This window comes from Dipodomys merriami, unplaced genomic scaffold (assembly GCF_024711535.1).
Source record: "Dipodomys merriami isolate MVZ:Mamm:240054 unplaced genomic scaffold, mDipMer1.0.p SCAF_456, whole genome shotgun sequence".
Taxonomy (NCBI): domain Eukaryota; kingdom Metazoa; phylum Chordata; class Mammalia; order Rodentia; family Heteromyidae; genus Dipodomys; species Dipodomys merriami.
In genome coordinates this window covers 653,227-670,453 of record NW_027206020.1, presented here as the reverse complement: position 1 = coordinate 670,453, position 17,227 = coordinate 653,227, and the positions used below count along the sequence as shown (strand labels likewise).

The window sequence follows — 17,227 nt, the reverse complement described above, 5'->3', positions numbered from 1 at the left end:
GGGAGTGGGCAGGGCAGGGGGAGGCCGAGGTGGGAGCTGGGCGGGGGGAGGCCGAGGTGGGAGCTGGGCGGGGCAGGGGGAGGCCGGGGTGGGAGCTGGGCGGGGCGGGGGGAGGCCGAGGTGGGAGCTGGGCGGGGCAGGGGGAGGCCGGGGTGGGAGCTGGGCGGGGCGGGGGGAGGCTGAGGTGGGACTGGGCAGGGCGGGGGGGGGGGGGAGGCCGGGGTGGGAGCTGGGCGGGGCGGGGGGGGGGAGGCCGAGGTGGGAGGGGGGGTGAGGCCCGGGTGGGAGCTGGGCGGGGCGGGGGGAGGCCTGAGGTGGGAGCTGGGCGGTGGGGGGGGGGGAGGCCGAGGTGGGAGGGGGAGGTGAGGCCGGGGTGGGAGCTGGGCGGGGCGGGGGGAGGCCTGAGGTGGGAGCTGGGCGGTGGGGGGGGGGGAGGCCGAGGTGGGAGGGGGAGGTGAGGCCGGGGTGGGAGCTGGGCGGGGCAGGGGGAGGCCGGGGTGGGAGCTGGGCGGGGGGAGGCCGAGGTGGGAGCTGGGCGGGGCAGGGGGAGGCCGAGGTGGGAGCTGGGCGGGGCAGGGGGAGGCCGAGGTGGGAGCTGGGCGGGGCAGGGGGAGGCCGAGGTGGGAGCTGGGCGGGGGGAGGCCGAGGTGGGAGCTGGGCGGGGCAGGGGGAGGCCGAGGTGGGAGCTGGGCGGGGCAGGGGGAGGCCGAGGTGGGAGCTGGGCGGGGCAGGGGGAGGCCGAGGTGGGAGCTGGGCGGGGGGAGGCCGGGGTGGGGGGGGAGTGAGGCCGGGTGGGAGTGGGCAGGGCAGGGGGAGGCTGCGATGGGAGGGGGAGGTGAGGCTGGGGTGGGAGCCTTACCTGTCGCCCCTTCTGTCCAGGCTCTCCTGGCTCACCCATGTTGCCCTTGGCACCCTAAAAGCAGAGGACAGTCACAAGGGGCTGAGGCAGAGTGGAAGGGTGGCTGACTAGGGTACTGCCAGACAGCTCTTCTGAGAGAGAGGCCGCGGGGCAGCCTGGCAGGGCGCGGGGCATGGCTGTGGGGCAGGGCGCGGGGCATGGCTGTGGGGCAGGGCGCGGGGCATGGCTGTGGGGCAGGGCGCGGGGCATGGCTGTGGGGCAGGGCGCGGGGCAGGGCGCGGGGCATGGCTGTGGGGCAGGGCAGCCTGGCATGGCTGTGGGGCAGGGTGCGGGGCATGGCTGTGGGGCAGGGCGCGGGGCAGGGCGCGGGGCAGGGCGCAGGGCAGCCTGGCAGGGCGCGGGGCAGGGCGCAGGGCAGCCTGGCACGGCTGTGGGGCAGGGCGCAGGGCAGCCTGGCAGGGCGCGGGGCAGGGCGCAGGGCAGCCTGGCAGGGCGCGGGGCAGGGCGCAGGGCAGCCTGGCACGGCTGTGGGGCAGGGCGCAGGGCAGCCTGGCAGGGCGCGGGGACCCTCCCGGATGGGGACACCCTGGAGCTGGCTGAGCCGCCCGGCAGGCCCAGCTCTAGTGAGACCTGGTCTCACTTCTTCTCGGTTCTCTGGGCCCTAGTGGGCAGTTTTCCACACGCCGCCCAGCCCCAGGGCACCAGGCTCCAGGCAGAGGTGTCCTGCTGGGCCTGAGCCAGCAGCTGTCCACAGGGGAACTGCAGCCTCGGTGCTCCACCAAGACCACCTGCTAGTGACCGCAACATCAGCTCTCCTCAGAGAGAAGGGGACCACAGAAGACACTTCAGAGAGATTAGACTTGGGAACACAGTTTCAACCTGTGTAATACAGTATTGTACTAAATAAAGGAGGGACAAAGGAGAGGGAAAGAATGAAGAGGTCAGAGGAGAATGGAGGGACAGAGCGAGGAGCCCCAGGTCTCAGGGCTGTGCCCTGCTCTGGGTCCCTGGGCATCTTCCCTCCAACACCTGCTTTACCGTGGCTGGCCAAGGCCGCCCCAAGAGGCAGATTCATTCCCAGCTGTGTAGGGTAGACCCTGCCTGCAGCCAGAGCTAGGAGAAGCGGGGGCGGCGGTGGGGAGAGGCAGGTGGCTGGAGATGGCGCGTGTGAGCACCGAGCGGACTGAGCACTCTTTGGAGAAAAGAAGCAAGAGGCTACTTTGTAGTAACTTCCTGTCAGTTCCTTTACAGCCTGGTCTCTTCCCCCTTCTCTACCTTTCTTTGTAGTTTTTGACAGCTTCACACAGTCTGGTAGCAAAGTTTAGAGGATGCAGATTCTCTAAAACCCCAATGTAGTTAGCTCCCAAGTGGCGCCTTACATTATGTAGCGCCTGCATTGCTGGTAGAAATGTGTTTTATGGACACACTGGGGCACCTCTGCTTTCCACACTCTTTCAGTGGTGTAGCCTAATAATTTTTTTTTGTCGGTCGTGGGGCCTGAACTCTGGGCCTGGGCGCTGTCCCTCAGCTCTTCAGCTCAAGGCGAGCGCTCTACCACTGAGCCACCTTCCCAGCCCCAGCCTAATAATTTAAAACAAGTCCTTACTATTCTCAAAATGCCATTTGAGAAGAAGTATGTAAAGTCTGAATTTTGGATTCTCCAGGGTTGGAAGCGCTGAGATCAGCCAACGCACAGCTAGCCGGAGACGGGCTCGGGCAGGGGCTTCTGGGAAGGCGGGGGCTCGGGCGGGGGCTTCTGGGAAGGCGGGGGCTCGGGCAGGGGCTTCTGGGAAGGCGGGGGCTCGGGCAGGGGCTTCTGGGAAGGCGGGGGCTCAGGCAGGGGCTTCTGGGAAGGCGGAGGCTCGGGCAGGGGCTTCTGGGAAGGCGGGGGCTCGGGCGGGGGCTTCTGGGAAGTGCAGCCCGTGTCCTCTGGCAGCTTACCTTCTGCCCACGGTAGCCCTTGGGGCCTGCAGGGCCAGGGATCTCCAAGCAACTCTCCTTGTAGCACTGGAAGGGAGAGCAGAGAAGGCTGGTGAGCTGGGGACAAGGCCTCAGGGGAGCAGGCCCAGGAAGCCCACACGGAGGACCTCAGGGGGCCCCTTAAAATGCCTACCCAGAGGAGCAGAGCCAGGGGAAGAGACACCCGCGCTCAGCCTTTAGTCCAGTTTTGAGGGGGTGAGGTGGAGGGGGAGTGCTAGGGCGATGACAGGTCACAATAAGCATCAAAGAGCCATGGCATGGCGTGGCACCGCCCGTGTACAGGGGGCTGTGGTGTGTGGCGTGGCACCGCCCATGTACAGGGGGCTGTGGTGTGTGGTGTGTGGCGTGTGGCGTGGCACCGCCCGTGTACAGGGGGCTGTGGTGTGTGGCGTGTGGCGTGGCACCGCCCGTGTACAGGGGGCTGTGGTGTGTGGCGTGGCACCGCCCGTGTACAGGGGGCTGTGGTGTGTGGCCTGTGGCGTGTGGCGTGGCACCGCCCGTGTACAGGGGGCTGTGGTGTGTGGTGTGTGGCGTGTGGCGTGGCACCGCCCATGTACAGGGGGGCTGTGGTGTGTGGCGTGTGGCGTGTGGCGTGGCACCGCCCATGTACAGGGGGCTGTGGTGTGTGGTGTGTGGCGTGTGGCGTGGCACCGCCCATGTACAGGGGGGCTGTGGTGTGTGGCCTGTGGCGTGTGGCGTGGCACCGCCCGTGTACAGGGGGGCTGTGGTGTGTGGCGTGTGGCGTGGCACCGCCCGTGTACAGGGGGGCTGTGGTGTGTGGCGTGGCACCGCCCGTGTACAGGGGGGCTGTGGTGTGTGGCGTGGCACCGCCCGTGTACAGGGGGGCTGTGGTGTGTGGCGTGGCACCGCCTGTGTACAGGGGGGCTGTGGTGTGTGGTGTGTGGCGTGTGGCGTGGCACCGCCCGTGTACAGGGAGGCTGCGGTGTGCGGTGTGTGGCGTGTCACCGCCTGCTCCCTTCCTCACACAGACACAGGTGTCACCATGGCTTGAGCTGCGCACAGCCACCTGCTTCTTCCTGAGCTGGCTGGCGCAGGTCACTCGCGGACCGCCTACCTGGGACTGACCCTCAGCCCTTCCACTGTGCCCCATGACCTAATGCAGACCCCTAGGGACGGGTCAGCGGGGCTGTGGCCGGGAGACCCCATCCGGCCTCGGGGGCGACGTGGAGCAGGTGGAGGGCTCGCCCTCTGCTCTGCCCCAGCCTTCAGGCCCGGGCTGCGGCCTGAGCCCCTGAGCGGTCGGTGGGTGCGGGGGCCAGAGGGCAGCAGAGCCCTCTGGAGTGGAAGTGCCGCTCACCTCCCCATAGGCCTCGTGCTTCTGTAAAAGACAAACAGACAGAGACTCCGGTTAGAAGAGCCTTGGGACCCGTGCGCCACCCTGGGCCAGGGCCAGAGGTCACAGACAGGGGTCCCCGCCCGCACGGGCCCGACGGCAGCCAGGGAGGGGCGTGGCCCCGTGGCTGCTCACCATGACCTTGATGATGCGGTTGATGGTGTCCTGGTCGATTTCGGGGGAGTCGGACCGCATGGTGGCGTAGTTGCTGCGGTAGAGCTCGTGCGGGGCGCTGGCGATGTCTCTCAGGCCCTGTTCGTTCAGGTTCCGGTTGGGGGCCACGGCGAAGAGCCGGATGCCCTCCTCGCGGGCACGCTCGGCCTGCAGCTTGATGCCCCCGCAGGGGCTGCCGGTGACGTGGCCGTCGGTGACCACCACGGCGAAGTTGACCGCGCCGCGGGCCCCGCCGTGCCTCCGGACCTCCTGCGTCATGTTGGCCAGCGCGCAGTCGGTGAAGGTGCCCCTGCGGAAGGAGCGGATGCCCTGCAGGCTCTTGGTGAAGGAGGCCCGGTCGCTGCCCGGGGGGCTGAACACCTCCACCTGGTCGGAGAAGTGCAGGCCGCCGTAGCGCCAGCTCAGGGCCACCTGGTCCAGGTAGAACTCATCCTGCAGCTGGCTGATGAACTGGGGCACGAACTGCTGCATGTGGTGGAGCAGGCTGTCGGTGGGCAACTGCATGGTCACACTCTCCGATGTGTCCAGCACGAAGTACACATTGACGGGGCAGTCGGCCTTCTCTGGGGGGGACATGGGGCCTGTCAAGGCCCGGCCGGCCGGCCCGTGGCTGCCCAGTGCCCCCCGGAGCCCTGGGGTCCCACTGAGTACCTGGGCAGTTGTTGTTCCTCTCGACGGTGGTGTCGGGTGAGATGACCTCCTGCTGCTGGCCGTGGAGCGTCCCCAGGAGCCCCCAGAGCAGGAGCAGGGAGAGGGGGCCCCAGCACATCGTGGCTGCCGTCACGTGCCCTGACGTGCTACAAGAGAAGAGGGGTGCTGTGGGGGCTCCCTCTGCGTCCCCTGCACGGCCGGCCACACGGCCGGTCCGCAGAAGGAAGGGGACGTCCACAGAAGGGGACCACTGTCCACCGTCCTTCTGGCACAGCCGGAGCCTGAGTCCCTGCCACCCCTGCTGGTCATCTGGGCAGCGGGGTTCTGGATCAGAGTGGAACCTTCAGCCCTGTAGCCCAGACATACCGACCCATTCCAGAGGGGTGGGAACAAGGGAAGCGTCTGCATGAGGTGGCGGAGACACTCACCTCCCTAAGAGCAGCCCTGGCCCCTGAACGTGACCAGGACCCTCCATGCTCCCCCTGGTCCACCCCCAACGGGCACTGCCAGAGCTGACCGAGGCCAGTGCCAGCCAGCCAGGCGTCCCTGAGCTCAGCCCCAGGGGCTGAGGGCGCCCCCCCCAGGTGGGCGACATGGAGAAGAGACAGTGCTGGCCGGTGAGGGACACGTCCAGCGGGCCGGCCGTGGCCCTGGAGAATTCACCCCAGCCTGAATCTCTGGAAAGCCACTGCAGCAAGAAAAGTGTCGCTCACATTTCAGGCTTTTAAATGATTTCAGGTAAAAAAGAGAGCAGTCAGGGAACAACGTTTACACTGAAAATCAGGGACTGTTGGAGTAAGGCAGCAAATAAGGGGTCATCCTACAGCTCAGGAGAGAGGGACTGTGATAGGGCCAGAGAAGGGAGGAGGGCCAGGGGAGGGAGGAGGGCCAGGGAAGGGAGGAAGGCCAGGGGAGGGAGGAGGGCCAGGGGAGGGAGGAAGGCCAGGGGAGGGAGGAGGGCCAGGGGAGGGAGGAGGGCCAGGGAAGGGAGGAGGGTCAGGGGAGGGAGGAGGGACAGGGAAGGGAGGAGGGACAGGGAAGGGAGGAGGGACAGGGGAGGGAGGAGGGCCAGGGGAGGGAGGAGGGACAGGGAAGGGAGGAGGGACAGGGGAGGGAGGAGGGCCAGAGAAGGGAGGAGGGCCAGGGGAGGGAGGAGGGACAGGGGAGGGAGGAGGGCCAGGGAAGGGAGGAGGGCCAGGGGAGGGAGGAGGGCCAGGGGAGGAAAGAGGGACAGGGGAGGGAGGAGGGACAGGGGAGGGAGGAGGGACAGGGAAGGGAGGAGGGACAGGGAAGGGAGGAGGGACAGGGGAGGGAGGAGGGACAGGGGAGGGAGGAGGGACAGGGGAGGAAAGAGGGATAGGGGAGGGAGGAGGGACAGGGGAGGGAAGAAGGACAGGGGAGGGAGGAGGGCCAGGGGAGGGAGGAGGGCCAGAGGAGGGAGAAGGGACAGGGGAGGGAAGAAGGACAGGGAAGGGAGGAGGGACAGGGGAGGGAGGAGGGCCAGAGGAGGGAGAAGGGACAGGGGAGGGAGGAGGGACAGGGGAGGAAAGAGGGATAGGGGAGGGAGGAGGGACAGGGGAGGGAGGAGGGACAGGGGAGGGAGGAGGGACAGGGGAGGAAAGAGGGATAGGGGAGGGAGGAGGGACAGGGGAGGGAAGAAGGACAGGGGAGGGAGGAGGGACAGGGGAGGGAGGAGGGCCAGAGGAGGGAGGAGGGCCAGGGGAGGGAGGGGGGCCAGGGGAGGGAGGAGGGCCAGGGGAGGGAGGAGGGACAGGGGAGGGAGGAGGGACAGGGGAGGGAGGAAGGCCAGGGGAGGGAGGGGGGCCAGGGGAGGGAGGAGGGACAGGGGAGGGAGGAGAGCCAGGGGAGGGGGGAGGGCCAGGGGAGGAGGGAGGGACAGGGGAGGGGGGAGGGTCAGGGGAGGGAGGGGGGCCAGGGGAGGGAGGGGGGCCAGGGGAGGGGGGAGGGACAGGGGAGGGGGGAGGGTCAGGGGAGGGAGGAGGGTCAGGGGAGGGGGGAGGGTCAGGGGAGGGGGGAGGGCCAGGGGAGGGGGGAGGGCCAGGGGAGGGGGGAGGGTCAGGGGAGGGGGGAGGGACAGGGGAGGGGGGAGGGTCAGGGGAGGGAGGAGGGCCAGGGGAGGGAGGAGGGCCAGGGGAGGGAGGAGGGTCAGGGGAGGGGGGAGGGTCAGGGGAGGGGGGAGGGTCAGGGGAGGGGGGAGGGACAGGGGAGGGGGGAGGGCCAGGGGAGGGGGGAGGGTCAGGGGAGGGGGGAGGGCCAGGGGAGGGGGGAGGGTCAGGGGAGGGGGGAGGGCCAGGGGAGGGAGGAGGGGCAGGGGAGGGGGGAGGGTCAGGGGAGGGGGGAGGGTCAGGGGAGGGGGGAGGGCCAGGGGAGGGGGGAGGGCCAGGGGAGGGGGGAGGGTCAGGGGAGGGGGGAGGGACAGGGGAGGGGGGAGGGTCAGGGGAGGGGGGAGGGTCAGGGGAGGGAGGAGGGCCAGGGGAGGGAGGAGGGCCAGGGGAGGGAGGAGGGTCAGGGGAGGGGGGAGGGTCAGGGGAGGGGGGAGGGTCAGGGGAGGGGGGAGGGACAGGGGAGGGGGGAGGGCCAGGGGAGGGGGGAGGGTCAGGGGAGGGGGGAGGGCCAGGGGAGGGGGGAGGGTCAGGGGAGGGGGGAGGGCCAGGGGAGGGAGGAGGGGCAGGGAAGCGCATAGGGAACACCAAATCGCCTGGAGCCAAGGCCAAGGCAGCTCCGCACAGGGCCAGGCCTGTGGCTCACTCCTGTAGTCTAGCTCAAGAGGCTTTAAGACCTGGAAGACTGGTGCAAACCAAAGCCGGCCTAGGTGGGAGATTCCGTGAGATTCTGTCTGCAATCAATCAGCAAAAAGTGGGTCTGTGGCTGTGGCCAAGGGGTAGAGTGCCAACCATGATCAGGGAGGCGGAGAGCAGTCCAGCCCAGTCCCAGCTGGGCACTCCAAAAACAAAACCCAAGAGAGAGAGGTGCTGGTGCTCACGCCTGTCAGCCTAGCTACTCAGGAGGCTGAAATCTGAGGCGTGAGGCTCAAAGTCAGCCCAGTTATCCACTTAGAAAGAGCTGGAAGCGGCGGCACTGTGGCTCAAGTGATAGAGCGCTAGCCTTGAGCACAAAGGCTCAGGGACAGCGCCCAGGCCCTGAGTACAAGCCCCTGGAACATCCCAAAAGCAAACCAACAAAAGGAAAGACAATCTAAGAGCAATCTCAAGTCACCAACCTAACTTGACCACTTCAAGAACTAACTAGGAAATGAAGAACAAATTAAACTGAAAGCTAGCTGAAAATACAGACCAGAGTAGGGATAAACAAATAGAAAATGGAATATAATGGATTAGACCGACAAACCTACAAGCTGATTCTTTGAAAAAAATCCAACAAAACCCAAACTTAGCTAAATCGACTGAAAAAAAGAGACGACCTACATGATTAAAATCACAAACGGGAGCCAGGCGAGGAGTGTGACCCGTCCTGGAGGCCCAGCGCAGACCCCAGGACTGGACGCCTGCTCACAACGGCTAAAACTCAGGAGCAACCCAAGTGTCCAGGAGCAGATGGAAAACAAAGCAGGGAGTGTGCCGTGCCGGAAGGTGGTCTGCTTTTAGATTACTTAGAAGATTGTTTGGATGAGCCTGCCACCATTATGAAAAGCGAATCAGCCAGAAACAAACTTACAAGTATCAAGGAGACAGAGTGGAGGGGATGAGTGGAGAAGCACAGACCCCTGTTTGGTGGAATTCAGTTCTGCAAAGTTCTGGGGCAGTACAAACATCAACCCTGAGCCGCACACCTAACAGTGCTATGCACATGTTTTTCACGATAAAAAGTCACAGCCAGGCAAACTGCAATAAAACTGCAAGCGATCAGTAATCAAATAACGTAAAAGCCTAAGATTCATAGAGCAAACCCATGCAAGTATTCCTCATCTATGGAAAATCAAAAGGAAAAGTGCAGATCATTCCCGCTTGGATCCACGACGTGTCTAGAAGTGGGGTCCCTCAGTGCAGGAATCCCACCGGACCACCCCCATTTCAAGCACTAGGAGGCTGTGCAGGGCTGGTTGGATGGGCTTTGGATCTCCCAGTGGGGTCTGAAGGTAGGTCATGAAGAACCACGAAGAATTCTGCTCATAACCTGGCCCAGTATTACGTCCCGAGGACAGGGCCCAGGCTGGGGTCTGGTGTGTGCACTGACAGGGCCCAGGCTGGGGTCTGGTGTGTGCACTGAGGACAGGGCCCAGGCTGGGGTCTGGTGTGTGTACTGACAGGGTCCAGGCTGGGGTCTGGTGTGTGCACTGACAGGGCCCAGGCTGGGGTCTGGTGTGTACACTGAGGACAGGGCCCAGGCTGGGGTCTGGTGTGTTTATTGACAGGGCCCAGGCTGGGGTCTGGTGTGTTTACTGACAGGGCCCAGGCTGGGGTCTGGTGTGTGCACTGACAGGGTCCAGGCTGGGGTCTGGTGTGTGCACTGAGGACAGGGCCCAGGCTGGGGTCTGGTGTGTGCACTGACAGGGCCCAGGTTGGGGTCTGGTGTGTTTACTGACAGGGCCCAGGCTGGGGTCTGGTGTGTGCACTGACAGGGTCCAGGCTGGGGTCTGGTGTGTGCACTGACAGGGCCCAGGCTGGGGTCTGGTGTGTGCACTGAGGACAGGGTCCAGGCTGGGGTCTGGTGTGTGCACTGACAGGGCCCAGGCTGGGGTCTGGTGTGTGCACTGACAGGGTCCAGGCTGGGGTCTGGTGTGTGCACTGAGGACAGGGCCCAGGCTGGGGTCTGGTGTGTGCACTGAGGACAGGGCCCAGGCTGGGGTCTGGTGTGTTTACTGACAGGGCCCAGGCTGGGGTCTGGTGTGTGCACTGAGGACAGGGCCCAGGCTGGGGTCTGGTGTGTGCACTGAGGACAGGGCGCAGGTCTATTGGAGGAACAGAACCCCAGACCCTGGTAATTTGTGGGTGTGCCTGTCTCTGCCTAAAATCAAGAGGCCCTTGAGGGTCTAGGACTCATCAAGGCAGGCAACGTGTAGGAAAGACTAAGCATCTGTTTTTCTGGTTCCTGAGTCTTTAAACTGCACTGAATGCAGTGTGTGGACGCCACATCCCTGCTGGGCAAACACCCAGGGCACAGTGTTCCTGTCGAGGGAGACCCCTCTCATTCCCATTTTCTGGAGTTCGTTTCTTGAGTATTAGTTTATAGGCTCAGATGCACATAGGCACTGAGCCTGTGTGATCCTCAGGATCATGGAGACTTTCGGTCTTGCCCCTTCTTCTAAGAGAGGAAATGGCGGCCCTGGGCGGAGGGTGGTTGGCGGCCCGGGGAGACCCTGGCTCCTGTTGTGTTCTGGGCTCTGAGTGTCTGGGCGGAAGGCTGATGTGCATGGCCCCTCACATCAGAACTGCTTGAATTTTCTGGTGGCTCTGTCCTGGCACATAGACACACAGTGTGCTCCGTCAGACAGCTGGCCAAGTGGCCGCAGCTTCCTGCTCCCCAGGCCTGCAGTGGCTCACCCCCATGAGCCTTCCTGCTCCCCAGGCCTGCAGTGGCTCACCCCCCCCCAGCCTTCCTGCTCCCCAGGCCTGCAGTGGCTCACCCCCATGAGCCTTCCTGCTCCCCAGGCCTGCAGTGGCTCACCCCCATGAGCCTTCCTGCTCCCCAGGCCTGCAGTGGCTCACCCCCCCCCCAGCCTTCCTGCTCCCCAGGCCTGCAGTGGCTCACCCCCCCCCCCCCAGCCTTCTTGCTCCCCAGGCCTGCAGTGGCTCACCCTCCCAGCCTTCTTGCTCTCCAGGCCTGCAGTGGCTCACCCCCCCCAGCCTTCCTGCTCTCCAGGCCTGCAGTGGCTCACCCTCCCAGCCTTCCTGCTCCCCAGGCCTGCAGTGGCTCACCCCCATGAGCCTTCCTGATCCCCAGGCCTGCAGTGGCTCACCCCCCCCCCCAGCCTTCCTGCTCCCCAGGCCTGCAGTGGCTCACCCCCATGAGCCTTCCTGATCCCCAGGCCTGCAGTGGCTCACCCCCCCAGCCTTCCTGCTCCCCAGGCCTGCAGTGGCTCACCCCCATGAGCCTTCCTGCTCCCCAGGCCTGCAGTGGCTCACCCCCATGAGCCTTCCTGCTCCCCAGGCCTGCAGTGGCTCACCCCCATGAGCCTTCCTGCTCCCCAGGCCTGCAGTGGCTCACCCCCCCCAGCCTTCCTGCTCCCCAGGCCTGCAGTGGCTCACCCCCATGAGCCTTCCTGCTCCCCAGGCCTGCAGTGGCTCACCCCCCCCCCCAGCCTTCCTGCTCCCCAGGCCTGCAGTGGCTCACCCCCCCCAACCTTCCTGCTCCCCAGGCCTGCAGTGGCTCACCCCCCCCCCCAGCCTTCCTGCTCCCCAGGCCTGCAGTGGCTCACCCCCATGAGCCTCAGCAGGCACTCTGAGAGTCACAGGCTGCCGTCTGTCCACAAGGTCCATGCACCACGAGGACCCACTGACACTGCCCCCCCGCCCCTGTGTCGCCCATGCCCACGGCCCCAGGCCTAGGCCCACCCCCACCCCACAGTGAGCTGGCCTCCAGTCCAGCACTGGTGTGATGGAAATAGAGCAGGGAAACCTGGGTGCCGGGCCCTCTGAGGAGCCCCCCTTCCCACCCCACCAGGGACTGTTTCTGTGCTGCTCCTGGTGGAGGCAGGGGCCTGGGGTCCCAGGGGTGGGGGCAGCAGGTGAGGGCGCGGTGGGTCCCCTCTCCTTCCGGGGCTCTCCGCCTCTCACAGGGGCAGCCCTCTGTGACCTGGCCTGGCCCGGGACCCTCCCCTGATGCCCTGCTCAAAGAGCACCCCGAAAAGGCGCCAAGGATCTCTGTGCACAGGCTGAGGTGGGGAGGTGGCTATGACTCCCAGAGAGATGGACAAGGAAAACTGCAGGACTGCACATGGCCGAGACGTGCCGGCTAGGAGGGGCCCTGACCCCTGAGAAGCTGATCCCAGAGGAGAGCCCGCACCCCAGATCTGCCCCGGGGAAGCCCGCACCCCAGATCTTCACCAGGAGAATCCGCACCCCAGATCTGCCCCAGGGAAGCCCGTACCCCAGATCTGCCCCATGGTGTCCAGCTTCCCCCTCCCCCCTCCTCTCCCCCCCCCCCCCCCCCATGGCACGGCTGGCCTACACTCACTGGTGCAGATGTCTGTCCGTCTGTCCAGAGCCTGGTCCTGACCGCCCGAGGCCGGGGGCGCCTAACGGGCAGAAGCCTGGAGCCCAGTCTTGACGGCCCGAGGCCCAGGGCGCTAATGGGCAGGAGCCTGGGACCTGGGAGGCGACAGGGAGGGAGTGGAGCCACCGCCCATTGTTCCTCGGCCGCCAGGGAGCTCAGGCCACTGGGAGGCGCTGCTGGCCTGCGGCAGCCCAGACCCAGCAGGCGGTGGGGGAGGGAGGGGCAGGAGGGAGGGAGACCAGAGTGCCGGCCCCCTCTCCAGACAGTCCTCCTCCCCTCCCCTCTCCCTGCTCAGTCCCTCCCAAGTTTCCCCAAGCTCTGCCAAGCCCTTCACCAGATGTCCACGTGTGTGGAGGATGGGTCCAACCTGGGAAGGCGCCTGCCCTCCTCCTCTGCCCCCCCCAGGGCATCCTGCCCTCCTCCCCTCCCCTCTGCTCCCCTCCCCCTGTGCCCTGCCCTCCTCCACTCCCTTCTGCCCCCCCACCCTGCCCTCCCCTCCGCTCCCCTTCTCCCAGTCTTCTCCCCTCTGTGACCACCCCCCCAGCCACACTTCCTCTTGATGGGACTCAGCACAAGAGCCCCTTGGTGGGGGCAGCGGGGGTCCTGGGGCCCCTGCCCGTCCCAGGGCTGGGAGGGGCAGTGGAGCTGAAGACCAGCTGGGAAGAAGCTGGGGTCTCACATCACTGGTCGGAGTGCCCGGTGCAGAGGCTGGAGGACGCATGAATCACCTTCCCAGGGGGTGCTGCCGTGGCTCGGTGGCCTGCGCAGGCCTCTCCTGCGGGGTGGTGGGGCCCCGGGGTGCTGACGTTGCTCGGTGGCCTGCGCAGGCCTCTCCTGCGGGGTGGTGGGGCCCTGGGGTGCTGCCGTGGCTCGGTGGCTGGCTCAGGCCTCTCCTGCGGGGTGGTGGGACCCCGGGGTGCTGCCGTGGCTCAGTGGCTGGCTCAGGCCTCTCCTGCGGGGTGGTGGGGCCCCGGGGTGCTGCCGTGGCTCGGTGGCTGGCTCAGGCCTCTCCTGCGGGGTGGTGGGGCCCCGGGGTGCTGCCGTGGCTCCGTGGCCTGCGCAGGCCTCTCCTGCGGGGTGGTGGGGCCCTGGGGTGCTGCTGTGGCTCAGTGGCTGGCTCAGGCCTCTCCTGCGGGGCGGTGGGGCCCCGGGGTGCTGCCGTGGCTCAGTGGCCTGCGCAGGCCTCTCCTGTGGGGTGGTGGGGCCCCAGGGTGCTGCCGTGGCTCAGTGGCTGGCTCAGGCCTCTCCTGCGGGGTGGTGGGGCCCCGGGGTGCTGCCGTGGCTCGGTGGCTGGCTCAGGCCTCTCCTGCGGGGTGGTGGGGCCCCGGGGTGCTGCTGTGGCTTGGTGGCTGGCTCAGGCCTCTCCTGCGGGGTGGTGGGGCCCCGGGGTGCTGCCGTGGCTCAGTGGCCTGCGCAGGCCTCTCCTGCAGGGTGGTGGGGCCCCGGGGTGCTGCCGTGGCTCGGTGGCCTGTGCAGGCCTCTCCTGTCGGGCGGTGGGGCCCCGGGGTGCTGCCGTGGCTCGGTGGCCTGCGCAGGCCTCTCCTGCGGGGTGGTGGGGCCCCGGGTTGCTGCCGTGGCTCGGTGGCCGGCTCAGGCCTCTCCTGTTGGGTGGTGGGGCCCCGGGGTGCTGCCGTGGCTCGGTGGCCTGCGCAGGCCTCTCCTGTCGGGCGGTGGGGCCCCGGGGTGCTGCCGTGGCTCGGTGGCTGGCTCAGGCCTCTCCTGCGGGGTGGTGGGGCCCCGGGGTGCTGCCGTGGCTCAGTGGCCGGCTCAGGCCTCTCCTGCGGGGTGGTGGGGCCCCGGGGTGCTGCCGTGGCTCAGTGGCCGGCTCAGGCCTCTCCTGCGGGGTGGTGGGGCCCCGGGGTGCTGCCGTGGCTCAGTGGCCTGCGCAGGCCTCTCCTGCGGGGCGGTGGGGCCCCGGGGTGCTGCCGTGGCTCGGTGGCCGGCGCAGGCCTCTCCTGCCGGGCGGTGGGGCCCCGGGGGCACAGACAGGGCTGGGGAGGGCAGGGTGGCTCGGTGGGAGGCCCAGCTCCCATGTACAGGCAGCTCAGCAATCTCTGTTTGACCTTCGAGTGTCTCCCCAAGGACGCCAGCAGCTTCAGGACCTCCTCCTGCCCCGGCCTGGCCACCTTCTCTGGTGTGAATCTCATGACAGGACAGGGGTGCCTGGCGTCACCGATCCCTCCCCCCATGAGCAGCACCAGCCCTGCTGCCCCTGAGTGAGGGGCCTACAGCCAGAGGGGGCTGCATGCAAAGGGGTTTGCAGGTCAGATAGGAGCATGTGTGAATGTTCAGGAGTGTGGTTTGTCCCTCTGGGTGTGCATGTGTGCGCATCTGCTTATGTGAATGTGTGTATGCGTACGTGCCCCATACTGTGAGTCTGTGAGCGTGCGGGGTGCGTGTGACATTGAGAGAGCCCTTGGGTGTGCCTGCCTGTGCCTGACACCATGAAGTGGCCGTGAGCAAAGGGCTCTGGCCTCTGCCCTCCGTCACTCTACAGTGAGTGACGGTCACCCCAAAACTAGCACCTCCACCCCTCACTACCACTATCACCCCATATCTACCACCTCCACAGTGAGCACACGATCACCCCCAAACTACCACCTCCATCCCTTAACTACCACCTCTACCCCACTTCCATCTCCACAGTGAGTGCAGGATCACCCCAAAACTACCACCATCACCCATAACACCACCATCACCCCATAACTACCACCTCCACAGTGAGCACACAACCACCCCAAAACTACCACCTCCACCCCTTAGCTACCACCATCACCCATAACCACCACCTCCACCTGCACAGTCAGTGCACTATTACCCATAACCACCACCTCCACCTGCACAGTCAGTGCACCATCACCCATAACCACCACCTCCACCTCCACAGTCAGTGCACCCTCACCCATAACCACCACCTCCACCTCCACAGTCAGTGCACCATCACCCATAACCACCACCTCCACCTGCACAGTCAGTGCACCATCACCCATAACCACCACCTCCACCTGCACAGTCAGTGCACCATCACCCATAACAACCACCTCCACCTCCACAGTCAGTGCACCATCACCCATAACCATCACCTCCACCTGCACAGTCAGTGCACCCTCACCCATAACCACCACCTCCACCTGCACAGTCAGTGCACCATCACCCATAACCACCACCTCCACCTGCACAGTCAGTGCACCCTCACCCATAACCACCACCTCCACCTCCACAGTCAGTGCACCATCACCTATAACCACCACCTCCACCTCCACAGTCAGTGCACCATCACCTATAACCACCACCTCCACCTGCACAGTCAGTGCACCATCACCCATAACTACCACCTCCACCTGCACAGTCAGTGCACCATCACCTATAACCAACACCTCTACCTCCACAGTCAGTGCACCCTCACCCATAACCACCACCTCCACCTCCACAATCAGTGCACCATCACCCATAACCACCACCTCCACCTGCACAGTCAGTGCACCATCACCCATAACCACCACCTCCACATCCACAGTCAGTGCACCATCACCCATAACCACCACCTCCACCTGCACAGTCAGTGCACCATCACCCATAACCACCACCTCCACCTGCACAGTCAGTGCACCATCACCCATAACCACCACCTCCACCTCCACAATCAGTGCACCATCACCCATAACCACCACCTCCACATCCACAGTCAGTGCACCATCACCCATAACCACCACCTCCACCTGCACAGTCAGTGCACCATCACCCATAACCACCACCTCCACCTGCACAGTCAGTGCACCATCACCCATAACCACCACCTCCACCTCCACAGTCAGTGCACCATCACCCATAACCACCACCTCCACCTGCACAGTCAGTGCACCATCACCCATAACCACCACCTCCACCTCCACAATCAGTGCACCATCACCCATAACCATCACCTCCACATCCACAGTCAGTGCACTATTACCCATAACCACCACCTCCACCTGCACAGTCAGTGCACCATCACCCATAACCACGACATCAACCTCCACAGTCAGTGCACCATCACCCATAACCACCACCTCCACCTGCACAGTCAGTGCACCATCACCCATAACAACCACCTCCACCTGCACAGTCAGTGCACCATCACCCATAACCACCACCTCCACCTGCACAGTCAGTGCACCATCACCCATAACCACCACCTCCACCTCCACAGTCAGTGCACCATCACCCATAACCACCACCTCCACCTGCACAGTCAGTGCACTATTACCCATAACCACCACCTCCACCTGCACAGTCAGTGCACCCTCACCCATAACCACGACATCAACCTCCACAGTCAGTACACCATCACCCATAACCACCACCTCCACCTGCACAGTCAGTGCACTATTACCCATAACCACCACCTCCACCTGCACAGTCAGTGCACCATCACCCATAACCACGACATCAACCTCCACAGTCAGTGCACCATCACCCATAACCACCACCTCCACCTCCACAGTCAGTGCACCATCACCCATAACCACCACCTCCACCTGCACAGTCAGTGCACCATCACCCATAACAACCACCTCCACCTGCACAGTCAGTGCACCATCACCCATAACCACCACCTCCACCTGCACAGTCAGTGCACCATCACCCATAACCACCACCTCCACCTCCACAGTCAGTGCACCATCACCCATAACCACCACCTCCACCTGCACAGTCAGTGCACTATTACCCATAACCACCACCTCCACCTGCACAGTCAGTGCACCCTCACCCATAACCACGACATCAACCTCCACAGTCAGTACACCATCACCCATAACCACCACCTCCACCTGCACAGTCAGTGCACTATTACCCATAACCACCACCTCCACCTGCACAGTCAGTGCACCCTCACCCATAACAACCACCTCCACCTGCACAGTCAGTGCACCATCACCCATAACCACCACCTCCACCTGCACAGTCAGTGCACCATCACCCATAACCACCACCTCCACCTGCACAGTCAGTGCACCCTCACCCATAACCACCAC

The 17,227-nt window shown here is 65.2% G+C and overlaps 1 protein-coding gene across 2 annotated transcripts in view; it reads right to left on the bottom strand.

The window, feature by feature from the left end:
- Positions 1–12,344, bottom strand: part of LOC138808573 (collagen alpha-2(VI) chain-like) — a 30,284-nt gene extending 17,940 nt beyond the window's left edge. Inside the window, exons 1-6 of one of the 2 annotated variants that reach the window (XM_069994855.1) lie at positions 12,174–12,344; positions 5,019–5,164; positions 4,329–4,930; positions 4,158–4,178; positions 2,801–2,866; positions 860–913 (exon numbers count right to left, since the gene is read on the bottom strand). In XM_069994855.1, the coding sequence (XP_069850956.1) occupies positions 860–913; positions 2,801–2,866; positions 4,158–4,178; positions 4,329–4,930; positions 5,019–5,136 (861 nt within the window). In that variant the 5' untranslated portion in view covers positions 5,137–5,164; positions 12,174–12,344. The remainder of the gene's footprint in view (positions 1–859; positions 914–2,800; positions 2,867–4,157; positions 4,179–4,328; positions 4,931–5,018; positions 5,165–12,173) is intronic. The other variant, XM_069994854.1, reaches the window with a different exon arrangement.
- Between the last annotated feature and the right edge of the window lie 4,883 nt (positions 12,345–17,227).